This window comes from Trichosurus vulpecula, chromosome 4, assembly GCF_011100635.1.
Source record: "Trichosurus vulpecula isolate mTriVul1 chromosome 4, mTriVul1.pri, whole genome shotgun sequence".
Taxonomy (NCBI): domain Eukaryota; kingdom Metazoa; phylum Chordata; class Mammalia; order Diprotodontia; family Phalangeridae; genus Trichosurus; species Trichosurus vulpecula.
Window position 1 is genome coordinate 310,465,927 of NC_050576.1, and position 17,822 is coordinate 310,483,748.

General features: G+C 36.5%; 1 protein-coding gene across 1 annotated transcript; it reads left to right on the top strand.

Annotated features, from left to right (window-relative positions):
- The first annotated feature begins 239 nt into the window (after positions 1 to 239).
- Positions 240 to 17,798, top strand: LOC118847163 (speedy protein C-like). Its single transcript, XM_036755745.1, is given in 3 exon segments — positions 240 to 402; positions 16,997 to 17,598; positions 17,601 to 17,798. Coding segments are annotated over 3 exon segments (963 nt in total).
- The last annotated feature ends 24 nt before the right edge of the window (positions 17,799 to 17,822 follow it).

The following is a 17,822-nucleotide window of genomic DNA, read 5'->3' on the forward strand; positions in this document are numbered from 1 at the left end:
CACCTCCTTTGTGAATCTTTATGCATTACATTTGTCCAGGCGATTGCAGCTTTGGATATAGATAAGGACTTGACATAGAGAGATTTCTGGAAGTCCTGTGATATTTACCATGCAATCTAGAATCTTGCTAAGGAATGAGAAGATGTGACAGAAACATGTGTGAAGACGGTTTGAGGAAAAGTGTGCCCCAAATTCATTCCCAATTTCATAGATTTGACAAAGATTAAAAGTTAAAAGAAATGAGTAACAAGATTATAAAACTGGCAAAAGAACTGGAACTAGAACTGGATGAGAATGACATGGAGGAGTTGATTGAGTCTCAAGAAGAAACGTTGAATGAGGATCTGATTGAGCTGCTTGCTGCAGATTGCAGATTAAGAAAGGGCAACTTTGATACCCAAGGTCACATCAAAAAGGTTCACAAGGAAACATTTGGCAGAAGCATTTCATCTTTTGAGGGAATTTTTTTGTACCAAAAATATGAATAAGTTTTTAGAAGTTCAAAGACTAGTTGAGGATAATATTGCTTGCCATCATCAAATATACCAGGAAGAAAAGAGAGCCACTGTGCAGACATCTCTCAATAACTTCATAAAAAAAGTTGCACCAGTGATAAAGGCTAGGGTGGTGGGTAGAGAAGGGGCAACATACTATACACCTATGTTAACTTAACTGTATATATAGTGCTATGTGTACTTTATCAATGATTTTACCTTTCATTTAATAATTCCCTTATCATAGTATGATATTTAACCTGTATTCATTTTAATTTATTTTATGACATGTAAAAGTATTATTTTGTACACAGTATTTTATGTCTGTTATATAGGCTAAATGGAGTGGGTGGGTAGGGGCAAATTCAAATTATATAAAAATTACATGGAGTTCTGGGGGAATCCTCTACTTAGAAAAATAAGAAATACACACACGCGCGCGCACACACACACACACACATACACACACATACATATGTAAAAGAGGCATAAGGGATAAGTAGTAAGAGAGGAAAACTGGACACTAACTACAGTATTAACTGTGAAGAAAAGGGAAAGGACATGAGAGATCCTAAGATAGAAACAGGAAGATTTGACATTTGATTGGATAGGAAGGGAGAAAGACTTGTAGGATTGTGGCACACACACACTCTAGACAATAACAGGGAAATCTGGAAGTGTGGTGTGTTAGGAGGCAAAAGATAATAAACTGTACTTTAGGCTTCAGACACCTTGACTTTGAGATTCCTGAAAAATACTAGTATCGGTTTGCTCAAAAGACAGTGACATAGAATTGGAGTGGTTTAGAAAAGAGACAAGACAATCCAGGAGACAAGGAGATGAAATTATGACTGATTTTCTGAAAAAAAAAAAACTTTAAAATTTGAAAATAATCCTTTGGAAAGACTGTATGAAAACACCTAAATATCGCTCTCATCTTATTTTGCTGAGGCATTTAGCTTCTAAAGGGAATTTTTCTTTTGTTTCTAAACTCTATATTATAATAAGTGAAAAGTAGAATCACAAATTAGATTCTAGGTATTGTCATATTAAAAATACAAACATAAAAGTTATTTTCTTAGAAAAAATAAAAATTTTGAAAGACATTGTGACACCTTAATTCTTGCTAAAATTCTTATATCCTCATTCTTACATGAGTTGAATTTGACCTGAATAATAGGCTAACTAATTTTATATTGAGCAATCCAAATTAAATGCATGTTAGCTAAAAATCACCATATATTCTCGGTCATTGTTGCTAACTTTTTTAATCATGTAAAATAAATCAGCATATTAAAAATCTATGACTTTCTCAAACTCGCTCCAGAAAACAACCCAACTGAATATATGATTTGACATTATTGTTTGAAGTTCCATGAATTCGTAACTTAATGATAGTCCTTTAAATTCTCAAACATAGCCATTATTTCATTGACTCAGTGATGTCCTCCAGTGATGTATTTCACAACTCATGCATGGCTGCCCATTCCTTGTGATGTCCCATGGACATCTCTTCTGTGGTCTCCAAAATGTTTACCACAGGCAGTCCACTCAGAATGCTAGAAGCTTTATTCATTTTCTCTTGATAAGGGAAGGATACTGTTTTGGGTGGCTACCTGCCTTAGCTTCTTCGCATGATAAGGATACATCTCTCCCTATGATATAATTTTTTAATAACATCTTTTAGCGCTGCTCTTCACAATCTCTCACCAGTTATTTATTACAGATTGTTTAAATACAGTATCCTTTGCCCACACAGAGATATTCATTTTGAATTCTTTGGAAAGTATTTGCATTCTATACCTTACTATCATGATGCAACACTGGCAGAATGTTGATATTAAAAAGAAAGTTCTTTGCTTTTATGGGAAGTTTGAGTCATTAAAGGAAGTTGCTAATTTCTTGAAGGTTACCTAGCTTCTCCTCCTTTCTCTTATTCAGTACTGGGTCCAACTAGTTGTCTATTTATTTGTACCACCAACTGCTGTGAGGATGTAAGACCAATAACACTAGCACAAAGGACAGCTGCTAGCATAGGTTCTTTGATCTGCTTTTCTAAAGGAAAGCAACTTTAAAAGAGCCAAGAATCTTACTTTAATCAAAGACACAAACATATGTGTATATATATATATATGTATGTGTATATGTATATATATATATATCATTAGCTTAGTTCAGGGGAAAAATCAGAACCCTGAACTTCAGAGAAAATACAAACAGAAATTACAAGCAGAAATTATATAAATAGAGAAATAAAGACCAACAGACAGAGCTTCTGTCTGACTATAGCAATACATCCATAGTTACCAGAGAGAGAAGCATCAAAGCCTGGGTTTTTCAAAGCCAGGGGGCTCCTTAATGGCTACCCAGAATCTCATCTGGCTGCATCACATGAACATTCTTTGCATCAGTAAACCCCAAAGCAAAATGCTAACCTCAAATTATATATACCCTTCTTCAGTGTCAGAGAGCATCACAACCCTAGTGACCCAGGCTCATGTGACTCAGACTTTCATGTGACTCAGACAGGTCACATGGGCCTATTAATGGATGGGAAAGATCTCCCCATTAAGCAAAAATACATTAACAATTACAATCACTTCTTCTAGGAAAAAAAGACACTGATGAACAAGCCTTTTAGGTAGATATGGAGATACCTTTTTGAAAGCTGCACAAAAGTATGCTTTTTGGTCTTTGTCATGTAATTGTTCAAGCCATACTCCTTTGAGTGACTACCAAGTTCTTGGAGGAGGTTTTAAAATGCCAGGATTTGATTCAATCAATTTAATGTTGTCTCTATATAGGAGCATTTGGAAGATGTCACCACAAAATGGGTACTCACATTTTGACTACATGTAGACATGATATATGCTGAATTTCCTTCAGAGTGGTGAGTACCTTTGGTGAAAATGTATATTCCTACTTTTTTCCTCATAGTGGCCTGATATTTATGCTCTTTTAATATAAATATTTCCGTTTTATACATTTCTAGAAATTTTGAATGATTTTGTGAGTGAGAGACATCATAAAGAAATTTTAAAGGAGGGGAGAGATTGCAAAGACATCGATAAGGGCATTTTGTTTTAACAAAGGTCTTTTTATAATTAAAAAAAGAGTAATAAGCACAGTGGAATTTGAACCCATGTCCTTCTGATTCAAAATCTAGTAATTTACTCCGTGATTTTTGTCTCATAGATAATAGTTAATTTTGAATTGTTCTCATTATCTGTTAAAAAGGAATCAAAAATAATTACCAATATTTTAGTCATTTAAATTATAGGAAATGTTATTACTGTATTACCTAAACTTTCTCCAGATGGAGATCCAAAATGTGTTGCAGATTCAAAATGGGAATTCAGTCAAATTCATGAAATCATCCTAATACTCTAGTGTAGTAGTACAATAGGAATCAGTTGTCAAGCTCCATTTTAAGCAGTACATCTATTATTTTACTAATGATTACAAACCATATGGTGTAACCAATAGGGCTGCCTTTAAATTCACTAATTACAAGTGTAGGCAATAAAACAGGTGCTAAAACAGTATTTTCTCACATTGTTGCTCAATTACAGCTTCCTATTAGACCTTTTCTATAGAGTATGAAATTCCAGTCCTTTTCCCAATCATTTCCAATGGATAGATGAAGATTCAACATGTTCAACCAGCCAAGTCCACTTCAAATAACAGCCAGCAAAAGTGCTACTGCTTAGTAGGAACAGAGTTAATTTTGTGATTTTTTTGTTTGCTTATATCATTGTTGCTGTAGTTTTTAAACAAAGGAGAAATATAACACCTGGAGTATGCCTTTCACATGTCAGCTCTTTAAATAGTTGTCCCAGTTTGGAGGCATACTGTGAATCAACATTTAATCAAAGCTGCTGCTCTAGAGCCACCACCACTATGTTAAAAAAAAAAAAGTTCAAAACAATGGCATTTTGTGAAAGAGAATAATAAGAAAATTAGCAAGAAAACACATCTCCATAAACTCCATCACAAACCTGAAGTATGAGCTCTCACAAAGCCATACTCCATCACTGAGAAGAGTGAACTTACATAAGCATCCCTTGTAAAAAGCACATTTAGTCATCATATATGGCTGCCATATATGAATGGAATGGGACACAAATAAAGAATGAGTAGCTAGGGGGAAAACTGATATCTTCTGCTGATCACAGAATGATAGAATTTTTGGCTGACCGATATCCTTAGTAAACATCTAGCTCCATACAGAATGGAAAGTATTTTCTACTATAGCATAACCAACAATTGGTTGCCCAGCCCCAGGTCAATGATCTCAAATAAGGGGAAACAAACCTCTGATTCATGACAAAAAAAAATGAATGACTGTACTAGAAGTGTCTTCTTCTGGTTTGCAGCCCTGAGGTTTCTGGTGCTTCTACTGCTCATCATCACCACTTTTTATCAGAGACATACTTTGAACTGAAAAGATTTGGTATCACAACATGAACTAGATCATTCATTATCTCTATGCTAATAATTCTCAAATATGCTTACCCTAGTCCAACCTCACTACTTACCTCCAATCTCATACTTCCAACTTCCTTTCAGAAATCTCAGACTGAATGTCTGATAGAGATCTTAAACAAAATATGTCTAAAATAGAAATCATCATCTTTACCCCTAGACTCTCCCCTGCTCCTACCTTCCCTATTATTATAGATATCAATACCATTCTCCCAGTCCCCCAGGTTTGCAATCTAGAAGTTGTTCTTGACTCCTCACTATCTCTCACTGTGCCCTGCCCCCATATCCATTTTCTTGTCAAGGCTTATTGATTTTACTTTTGCAATATCTTTCAAATATACCCCCTTCTCTCCTCTGACATCACCACCACTCTAATGCAGACCCTCATCACCTCATGCCTGGACTGTTGAAATAGCCTGTTCTGGATCAGCCTGAATCAAGTTTCTCCCTATTCCAATACTTCCATTCAGACATCAAAGTGATTTTCCTAAAATTCAAGTGCTAACATATCACTTTTCTACTCAATAAACTCCGGTGGCTAACTATTGCTTCCAGAGTCAAATTTAAATCCTCTATTTGATGTTTCAGCCTCTTTATAACCAAGCCTCTCCCACCTTTCCTGTCTTCTTATACATCGCTCTCTACTATGTATTCTTCAGTCCAAAGAAATTGCCCTCCTATCCCTCCCCAACTCTGTGCATTTACTTCCCTGGCTTCCTTTGAGTCCAAATAAAACCCCATCTTTTATAGGAAGCCTTTCCTAACCCCCCTTAATTCTAGTGCCTTCTCTCTGATAGTTATTTCCTATTTTTCCTCTGTATAGCTTATTTTGCATATATGTGCATGTTCTCTCCTTCATTGAACTATAAGCTCTTTGAAGTCAGGGACTATGTTTTGTCTCTTTCTGTCCCCAGCATTAGCAAAATGCCTGGCATTGTGCAGAGGCTTAATAAATATTTATCAGTTGATTGATTAAGGAAGCCCTTCAATTAGGGAATACCTAAACAAGTTGTGGTATATGATTTTGATGGAATACTATTACATAAGAAACGATGAGTAGGTTGATTTTAGGAAAAAAAAAACATACAAAGACTTGCCTGAACTAATGAAGAGTGAAATGAGCAGAACCAAGAGAGCATTGTATATAGTAACAGCAATATTGCTTAAAGAATAACTGTGAATAACTAAGCTAATCTGAGTACTATAAACATTCAAATCAACTACAAAGGACCCATGAAGGAAGATGCCAGCTACCTCCAAAGAAAGGACTGATAAATAGAAGTATGCGTAGTGTGGTTTTGGACAGCTAGCTAGCTATAGATATGGAGATATCTATAGGTATAGATATGGGTATATACATATATATCCATAGTTATAAGTATATCTGTATAGAGAGTGATGTATATATCTATAGCTATATCTATCTACACACACACACACACACACACACACACACACACACACACACACACATATATATCTGTGTCAAATGTAGGCCTTCTCTAGTGCAGGCTGGGTAAGAAGGGATGATGACAGTTTGGAACTTTAAATGTAATAAAAATGAATTTAACTTAAAATACTAATTGAATGATCATTGTGCTCAAAGTGGTGGAAGCAAAGCCTGGGATTTGTAGTGTTGATTCTCTTCCAAATTTGGTCATGCTTTGAGGAGCCATTACATTTTTTGTTAGTTTTAGTTTTTGTATGTTTTAATTCTTTTTCTTTAGCACTGCTTATGCCACGCCCTTTGTATCCCTGAGATCAACGGCCCTAAAACCATTTATGTGGTAGAAAGCTCTCTAGATGACATTTGGGATGTACTACTAAAGGATGGGATGTGTTAGTCTGAGGTCTTGTTCTTATCTCCAACTTTCATCCCCCCACCATGTGAATGAAGTCAATTGCTTGAGTTGTTGCTAAAAAAGAAAATATCTATATAATGTGATATATTACATATTATATATGTGTGTATATACATATGCAAGTATATATACACATATACATATATATCTAGATATAGATATATGGATATAGATACAGATATAATCTCAGGACATATTTACCCATCTGATGATACAAATTTATGAAGTGAGTTTGCTAGGATTTTCCCTAGACAGTAAATATAGTTTATTGTTGAACTCATATTTGAAGACTTTTCAGCTTGGAAGTACCTTTAAGAACTTGCATATCTTTACATAGCTTTTGAGAAGCAAGGTCCAGATTTTCTGGGTCATGTGAAAAACAAGAAGGAAGATCAGACATTTTCTTTGAGCCCCTTGACCTCCCAAAGTTCTCAAAAAACTGTGTACTGAAGATTTTCTTTAAAAAAAAAAAGCCAAAACTTTAGCTTTTAGCATGATTTAGGATACTTAGTATCCAAAAGAAGGTAAAATAAAAACAAAAGAAACAAACCTATGAACTTATTTCTACACTGAGTTCATTCAGCAACCCTCCTTATCCTATGCTACTGAAAGTGGGTCTGAACTTGGTAACGCACACTGAGTCTCAGGAAAATCTAACCCAACACCCTGATCTCCCCATGTACTCCAAAATATTTATAGCACCATCTTTTGTACTAGCTAAAAATTGTAAACATCATAGATGCCCAGCAACTAGAAAATGGCTAAACAAATTGTGGTACATAGATCTAATGAAATATTACTGTGATGTGAGAAATGATGTGTGTGATAAATACAGCAAAGCATGGAAAGACCCATATAAACTGATGCAGAGTGAAGTAATCAAAATCAAGAAAACAATACAGAAAATTATAACAATGTGAATTAAAAAAAACTACACATTAAAAATTTTTAAAAAATAAATGAAAAAACTATAAAAATAAGGCAGAACCTGAATGAGGAAATATGAGAGGTTATCCCTTCATCAATGTATGAAGACCACAGATGTTATGTATTGCACACATCTTCAGGTTTTTTCTATGTAGTGATCAGTTGTATTGATTTTTTTCTCTCTAAAAAATACTATTTGTTATGTGAATACCTTTCTGGGAGACCAAAGGGGAGAGATACTTGTACTCTTTATGGTGATTTAAGAAATAGAAGACGTAATTTAAAAATATATAAAGAAAAGACATGAAGTCTCCTATATGACATGGCAAGATGTCAGCCAAGGTCTTTTAGTCACATAATATTCCTGCTATGGGGGGCTTTTAAAGAGTATTTAATGGAGCTACTGAAAGAGAGGCCAACTAATTGGAGAAAACTCACTGACAGTAAAGACATAGTTATGGATTTCTCTTTGTAATTCATCAATAAGCTTTTAATTGTGTGCCTAACAGTGTCATGGACTGCTCTACCTCTTGATAATATAGCAACAAAAATGGAATAGTATCTGCCCCTTTAATTGAAGAAAAAAATGTACCCAAATAAATGTCTATGAAGAATTTATACCAAATTAATATGAAATAGTTTTGGAAGGAGGACAATAGGAATTGGTAGGGATCAGAAAAGACTTCAAGTAAAAACTTCTGGAAAGAAACAAGGGATTTCAAGAGAAAAAAAAGTGTAAAAGAGAGCACTCCAGTCCTGGGAGGTGAACAATACAAAGGCATGAAGTTAGGAAATACAGGGAAATATAGTGTGTGCAGAACAAAAAAGGTCAGTTTGGATTGACTGTAAAGAAAAGGATGCAATGTGGGTTGCAAAGGTAGGCTGGGGCCACGTTATAAAGTACCTTAGATATCAAACAGAGGAGATTATATTTTGCTCTTCAGCCAACAAGGGCTAACCAGATAAAAGATAATCATGCTAATTATAAGTAAGTTTCAGTAAGTAGTGCCTTCCCTTATCTGACTGTCTTCGGGCAAATGCTGGTAACCATTTAAGTGGCACAGTGGACAGAGAATTGCATCTAGAGTCCAGAAGACTTGTGTTCAACTCTGGCCTCAGACACTTATCATGCCATTTAACCTCTATTTGCCTTAGTTTCCTCATCTATAAAATGGGGATCATAATAGCAACTACCTTTCACGGTTGCTATGAGAATGAAATGAGTTTAGTGCTTAGTACACAGTCTGAAATACTAGGTACAGTACATATGTTAGTTATTATTACTGATTTCTACCCACCTTGGTTTTCTCGTGTGTAAAATGGGGATGATAATAGCATCAGTAACCACAATTTCTCCCAGAGCTGTGAGGATCGAATAAGCTAATACTTATAAAGCACTTAACATAGAGCCTGGCACATAGTAAGCTTTATATAAATGTTAGCTATCATTATTATTATTATTATTATTACCCTTTTCCTGCCTCAGTTTACTCATCTGTAACATGAGGGTAATAATAGCACCTGTCTTCCAGGATTGTTGTGAGGATCAAATAAAACAATATTTGTAAAGAGCTTTGTAATCTCAAAGCCCTATGTGAAAGCTAGCTATTAATATTCTGATGAAGAGGGCAATTTTATTCACCTAAGGTGGTAGATGAGATGCCTTCTGAGTTTCCTCCCAATTTTCAGATTATTTAATTTCACTTGTCTAGTAAGAGAAGCTTAGAGCAACCTCATTTCTATACAACTGTACTGGTTGGTGTAATTCAGTTTTTCCCCACAGGGACAGATCTCTCTGTTTCTCAAAACTAGTCAGACTGTTTTGAGGAACAAAGTTTCTAATTGATCTTAATTAACATGGGGATCCATCTTAGTTATAAGATATCTGAGATGTCAATATCTAAGGTTTTCAAGTTGGTAAAGTACTAGATCACATGGATTCTATTGAGTTGGCAATGGTGGGTCAATGGCTAATTTTAGTGTAATGAAACTTCTAAATTAGCAGCAGGTCACACAATGGCCTCTTTAGCATCACCATAGGATATAATCTAAGCCATGAAGCATTTTAAATAGAAGGAATAAACTTTCACTAAGACCTCAGACATTTTCTAGCTGAATGACCCTTGGCAAGCCACCTGACCACTCTAAGGCCGTTTTATTCTTTTATGAAATGAGTAAAATAACTCTTCCTGAACCACTTGGTTATTGTGAGGCTCACATGAGACAAGGAATGTAAGGGGAATTGCAAACATTAATGCACCATTTAAATAATCATGCTGATTATTAGCCACAGTAGAGGAATAGATAGAGTACTCGATTTTGTGTCAGGAGACACAGGTTCAAATACTGGTTTTGCTTCTTAATATCTGTGTCACCACAGGCAAGTCACTTACCAAACTGGATTTATCATTCTTGTCTGAAAAATAAGGGATTTGGACAAGAAAAAGACAGGAAGGAAACAGGCACTGATTAAGTGATTTTCTATGTGCCAAATACTGGGCTACACTAACCACAAAGGACCATTAAAGTTCCTTTTGGATCTAAAACTATCATCCTATGATTCATCTCTCCCATTTCCAATTCATTCGGAACAGAAACATGTCTCTCTTTCAGTCATCTTTGGAACTTTTAAGCAAGTCTTTTTCATTTTCTTTTTACTAAATAATATAATCATTTGACAGGAAGGGACCTTGAGAAATAGACACTTGAATTTATTAGAAATAACTGTCTCATGCTCCATGATACTAATGAACCACTCTGATTGAACTTGTTGCTTTTCAACTGATTCTTTTGGCATTGTGTAGACACAGACTGAAGCTATCACAGACGAAAGATATCACATCTATTTTTAAAACCTCCAGAGAATGTAAATATACCAGCTGATGAAATGGCTCAAGTTATTCTCTTAAAGAGAAAGGAAGGAAGGAAGGAGGAAGGAAGGAAGGAAGGAAGGAAGGAAGGAAGGAAGGAAGGAAGGAAGGAAGGAAGAAAAGGAAAGGAAAAAAAAGATGATCCTTATTTATAAAACAATCCTACTTTTGTGACTAAAATTTATTTCTTCCTTTTTTTAGCAACAACAGTGTCATCTCATAGAAATTACAGAGGTCTAGATAAATATAGTGTTGATGCTCTGGGCCATAATTTTTCATTTCTATTGACTTATCTTTTTTCCACCCACTGCTTTATAGTATTTAGATCTAGCTTTCTTTCCTTTAGGCCCTGAGTCCAGGGACTTGTGATAATTGGTGTGGCTAATTTACTATAATTAAAAATCATATAAATAGATTTTCATTTGGATCTACCAGGCAGGCACCAGGACCAATTGTGTTTCTGCCCAGAAGCTAGTTCAACTGAAGCTCTCACCAATCACTAAACAGGGTCTGGATGCTCTAGCTGGACACACAGCCCAAAATTTGAAAGTCCCTGTCCCATGTACTCACACCAAGTCCTGATCATTAATGGAAGAGTCATCTTACATGCCAGTTCCAGATGGTGATCAAATAACAACAGCTTGCCCAGCTTTCTTTTTCACAATTTGAACAGACTCATTAGCCGTGAATTGGATCTCTTAGAAATAGAAATTGTGTGGAAACCTCCTCATTTGGCCAAAATGGATAAAGACACACACACACACACACACACACACATGCACACACATCTGCCCTAATCATTGGCAAATAGCTGATGATGAAATAGCTTAATGTATGGTCTGGCTTTCTGTACAATCCAATGAAATTAGTAGAGTGGAACTTTAGGTTGCTTTTGTCATTTTTGAACTTTATTATTTCCTGGAATCAGACTTGTAATTAGAAAATCAAGTGTATACAGTTGTCATTATCTTACTATCTTAAGAATACTCATGATGAAAATATAAAGGACAGCTCCTATCTCTCTTTCAGTTTGTTTGCCTCAGCAAGGCATGGTGACTCAGAAGCTAGTTAGAACTGACTTCAAATTCCACTTCTGCAACATACAGGCTACTTAACCTTGCACAAGTAAATTAATCTTTACATGCTCTAAGTGATTCTCTAAAACTAATTTGTGGAGAAGGTGACAAATTACAACTGTAGTGGAAGTTTTCTCCACTCAGAATTCCCTATGTTAATGATATTATAGATCCAGTTCCTAGCCTTATCATCTAAGTGTAACACAAGGAAAATTAGGAACCCCTGAGAAACTCCTAGCTACTGACAAGCACCCCCAGAAAGAATGGACTCAGATATCTTTGGCATTTAGCAAACTCCCTGGGACTCCATGACTCCACCAAGGAATCTCAGTAGATAGGACCATCCCACTGAAGGATAACCTGGCAGATCCTTTCTAGTAGATATCCCTGGGGCTCCGTGACTCCACCAAGGAATGTAAATGAGATTATCCCACTAGTACGATAACCTGACTGAATCTCTTGATCAGCCAGGACCTTTGTTCCTGTTTCCTCCCCCACTCTATACCCCCATATCCTATATAAGCCAAGCCATCACCCCAACACATTTGCCATTGAATTGTGGTGCCATACCCTGATGGCCGCCAGCTAATAAGTTCTCCACTTAAAACTTATGCTCTGTGGTGTGTCTCGCTCGCTTCTGATACAACATAAGAAATCTGGATTATACTCTGTGTGCATTTTAACCCAAAGTACATTGAATTGAAACAGATCTTTCATTTTGTTAAATCAGTTACTCTCTTTTGCTCATAGTCCTTATTCTAATACAAAGGGTTATAGAGATGGAGTAGAATGTCAAACATAAATTGAAATAGAATAAGCTAGAATCAAGGAGGTAGTTGTTTGTTCATTCCCTTCACCTGTGTGGAATATTATTTTATTTATATTCACATATTTAGCTAAAGAAACAACACCCAGGTAAAAGTCTGAAATTGACCAGTAGACAATCTGCAGATTAAAAGTGTTAACCTAGGTTAGGTAATTTAATTCTTGAAAATTCATATGTGTGTGTGTGTGTGTGTATATATATACACACACATACATATACACATACATACGTAAACTATATACATACACACATACATATATATATACACACACATATATATGTGTGTGTATATGTGCATATACATACACAGGTACACACACGCACACATACACACACAGAGATAGAGCGATTTGCAATCAACCAACCAGAGGACATACGGGTTTTTGTTCCATCATGTCCTATTCTTTCTGATCCTATGGACCAGTCCATACTGACCATGGGGCTTTCTTAGCAAAAGATACTGGAGAGGTTTGTCATTTCCTTTTTCAGTAGATTAAGGCAAAGAATTGAAGTGACTTGCCCAGGGTAACATAACTATTAAGTATCTGAGGCCAGATTTGAACTAGGGCATTCCTGACCCCAGGCCCAGCATTGTATGCAGGGAGCAAAGTAGTTACCTCCAGCTGGATTACATTCCCCTAACAAAAACACACTTACCCTTTGCCCATTGTGACCTAGTGGGGTTTTTTGGTTTGTTTGTTTTTGCAATGGAGAAACACTAGAAGCTTTCCCTATTAAAATGACACAAATCTTTGTTTGGTATAGCCCTGGAAATACTATCAATAGCAACAGTATAAGAAACAAAGAAAAGACAAAAGGATCACTATTTGTAGATAACAGGATTTTGTATTTAGAAAACTCCAGAAAACTACCAAAGAAAAGGATTGCTGCAAATGAAATTCTTAGACAGGAGCCAACATGACCTAGGAGATTTAAGTACTCACCTGAGAGCTCTCAAATTCCCTCCAAACAATTTTAAAATAATACCTCAAATGGAATTCTGGAGAGGCAAAACCAATAAAGGATGAAGTGAAATGCTTTTCCAGCCCAAGACAACTTAAAAGGTCAGGAAGAGACGTTCATCTCATTGAGGTGAGAGCAGAAAGCAGTACAGTCAAGGCTGAGCCCTACTGAACCAGCAGCAGGTCTTGTCAGTGACGTAGTTGGCAATGACAGCTTCCAGAACACTCAGTCTACAAACACTAAGTAGGGTGGTCAACTGATTACAAGGAAATTACTGAGGACTCTTTGCTGGCTCTGGGTGCAGGACTCTGTTGAATTGCCAGTTCCATGTCACAGTCTCAGGGAGAAGAGCAGCACTAGCACATTAGAGTGTATAGCCCCAGGGGAGTGGGAATCCTAGTCACAGTTCCAGGGTAGAAAAGAGTGTTTGTCATCACTCACAGACCAGAACAAAACCAGGAGAGGACACACCTCTCCTTAGATCATACCACCTTGGAAGAACTGAAAATTTACAGAGCCACAGAGCTAGCTTTGAAAAAAAAAAAAAGCATCAGGAAAACCTGAAGCTTGTGACAGTGCCCCCTCTATCCCGTGAGCAGAGCCCAACTTTAATACAATGTTGAATGCCAAGAAATAAGCTAGAGAGACGAGCAAACAATTAAAAAACAAACACCTGACTGTAGACAGTTATGATGGTGAGAGGGAAGATCAAAACACAAACTCAGAAGAAGACAACAGAGTCAAAATAGTCACATACAAAGCCTCAAAGAAATAGGTGAATTAGGCCCTATTAAAAAAGAATTCCTAGAAGAACTCAAAAAGGATTTTAAAATTCGATTAAGAAATGTAGAGGAGAACTCAAAATTATGTAGAACTGAGTGCTGCAAACTAAAAATAAAAAAAATTTAAAATTAACTAAAAAAAAAAGAAATATAGAGGAAACATTGTGAAAACAAATCAGAGTGATGCAAGAAAATGATGGGGAAAATGTTGACAGGTTGGAAAGGAGGCACAGAAAAAAAATTCTAAAAAAAATAACACGTTAGATTAATAGAATAGGGCTAATGGTAAAAGAAGTACAAAAATACACTAAAGAGAATTTCTTAAAAAGCAGAACTGGCTGAAGGGAGAGAAGAGGTAAAAAGTTCACTAAAGAAAATAATGCCTCAAACTTAGAATTGAACAAGTGTAAGCTAATGACTCCATGGAACATCAAGATGCAATAAAACCAAATCAAAGGAATAGAAAATAAAAGAAAATATAAAATAGGTCATCAAAAAAAATAACTCAGCTGTAAAATAATGGAGAGAGCATTTAAGCATTATTGGATTACCTAAAAGCCATGATAAAAAAAAAAAAAACTACCTTGATATCTTGTTTCAAGAAATTATCAAAGAAAACTGCCTTGATATAATAGAACCAGAAGGTAAAATAAAAAACAGAAGGAATCCACCAATCATATCTGATCTCAAAATGAAAACTCTCAAGAATGATAGATCCAAATTGTGGAACATCCTCTCAAGGAGAAAATATTGCAAGAAGCCATAAAGAAGCAATTAAAATACTGTGGAGTCACAGACAGGATAGCACAATATTTAGCGGTCTCTTCATTCAAGGAGCAGAGAGCTTAGAATATAATATTCCAGAGGACAAAAAAGGTAGGATTACACATAATAATCACCTACCCAGTAAAATTGAACATAATCATTCAGGGGAAAACATGGATATTTAATGAAATAGAGGATCTTCAAGCTTTTTGGTGAAAAGACCAGAGAGGTGAATAGAAAATTTGACTTTTCTCTATTTAATATTTTAGTCTTCCCCAGTTACATGTAAAAGCAATTTTAACATGTTTTTAAAACTGAGTTTTCAAATTCTTTCCCTTCCTCCCTCTCCACCCCCCCCTCATGGAGAAGTCAAGCAATTCCATATTGATTATACTTGTGTAGTCATGCAAAATATATCCATAATAGTCATGTTGTGAAAAAAAAAAACATAGACAAAAATAATCTCAAGGAAAATAAAGAAAAAAATTTTAGAATTATGCTTCAATGTGTGTTCAGACACTGTCAGTTCTTTCTTTTTCATCCTAAATCCTTCAGAGTTGTCTTGGATAGTTATATTGCTGAGAATAGCTAAGTCATTCACAGCTGATCTTCTTACAATTTTGCTGTTACTTTGTACAGAGTACAGTTCATTTTGCATCAGCCCTTGCAAGGCTTTCCAGGTTTTTTTGAGAGCATCCTGCTCATCATTTCTTATAGTACAATAATATTCCATCATAATCACATACTTGTTCACACACTTGTTCAGCCATTCCACAACTGATGAGCCTCCCCTCACTTTCTAATTATTTGCTTCCAGAAAAGAACTATTATAAATATTTTTGTACATATAAGTCCTTGTTCTTTTTTTTTTAATTGTTTTGGGATACAGACCTGGTAGATCAAAAAATATGCATGGTTTTATAGCTCTTTGGGCATAGCTCTGAATTTCTCTACAGAGTGGTTGAATCAGTTCACAATAAAACCAACAGTGGATTAATGTCTCATTTTTCACACATCCCATTCAACATTTGTCATTTTACTTTTCTGTCCTATTAGCCAATTGAATAGGTATAAGGTAGTATCTCAGAATTGTTTTAATTTTCATTTCTCCAATCAATAGTGAGTTAGATTATTTTTTCATATGACTCTAGATAGCTTTGATTACTTCATTTGAAAACTTATATCTTTTGATCATTTATCAAATGGGGAATGGTTTTTATTTTTATAAATTTGACTCAGTTCTCTATATGTTTGAAAAAAATGAGGACTTCATCAGAGAAGCTTGTTTCAATTTTTTTTCTCAGTTACTATTGCTAACTGTATTTTCCTCTATCTCATCCCCCCATTTATCTATTTTCTCTCTCCTTTCACCCTGTCACTCCTCAAAAGTGTTTTGTTTCTGACTACCCCCTCCCCCAATCAGCCATCCCTTTTATCACACTCTCTCTTCTCCTGTCCTCTTCCCTTCCTACTTTCCTGTAGAGTAAGATAGATTTCTATACCCAGCTGAATGTGTATGTTATTCACATTTTGAGCTAATTCTGATGACAGTAAGGTTCACTCACTACCCATTATCTCCCCACTCTTCCCTTCCACTATAAAAGCTTTTTCTTACCTCTTTTATATGAGGTAATTTACCCCATTCCCCCTCTCCCTTACTCTTTTCCCAAATAATTACTCTCTCATGCATTAATTTTATTTTTTAAATATCATCCCTACATTTTCAACTCATACCTGTGCCTTTGTCTATATATACTTCTTCTAACTACCCTAATAGTGGGAAGGGTCTTATGCGTTACAAATATCATTGCCCCACACAGGAATGCAAACAATTTAACCTTATTAAGTCCTATATGATTTCTCTTTTCGGTTTACCTTTTTATGCTTCTCTTGGGTATTGTATTTGGAAGTCAAATTTTCTTTCCAGCTCTGGTCTTTTCATCAAGAATGCTTGAAAGTCCACCAGCACCAAGAGGTGCACATCTTCCTTAACCTTCTAGAGGATAGCTACCTGCAGCAATTCTTTGCCACCGATCTATGCTTTCAAATCTCTGATAAGTATCTCTTGGCTGTGGCCCTGATTTATTTCCAAAGAGCTGGCCTGGAGCTCAGCGAATATACCCACAGCAACCTCTTTGTAGCCTTGTATCTAGCTAATGACATGGAGGAAGACAGAGAGGACCCCAAGTATGAGATTTTGCCCTGGGCCCTAGGCAGGGGCTGGTGGAAACTCATGCCCAGCTTCCTTCGTCGGAGGGACCAGCTGTGGGCCTGGATGGGCTACCAGGCAGCTGTGAGCCGGCACTGTTGTGAAGAGGTCATGGCAAGGGAACCATCCCATTGGGCCTGGACCAGGGAACGGCCTGCCCACCTTGGAGGGGCTTGTCGAGGCTCCCCCCAGGGAGACCAGAGCTGTTCTGCCATCCTGTTCCATCTCTCAGATCTCTCTCCACTGGGCTGCTCCGTTTGTGGCTGCTGGGTCCGGTGGGGCCATTCTCCATTTTCTCCCAGACAGCCATCCCCCACACAGAACTCCCTTAAACAGCATCCCTCCCCCCCCAGCAGCAGTACCCCAAACAGCCTCCTCCAGCTCAGTCCCTTCCCATTCTTTCGTTGGCCCCTTGGCCCAGGAACTTTTTCCTCATTCTCCCTCCAAAGCTGCAGCTAGAACCTGGGACCTACACTTTGCAGATCCTGCCAGAGCTGGCTGCTGCTGTCTCCCCTGGTTCCTGGCAGTCAGTGGGATAAAGAGCATCCGGGATCAGCCTGCCG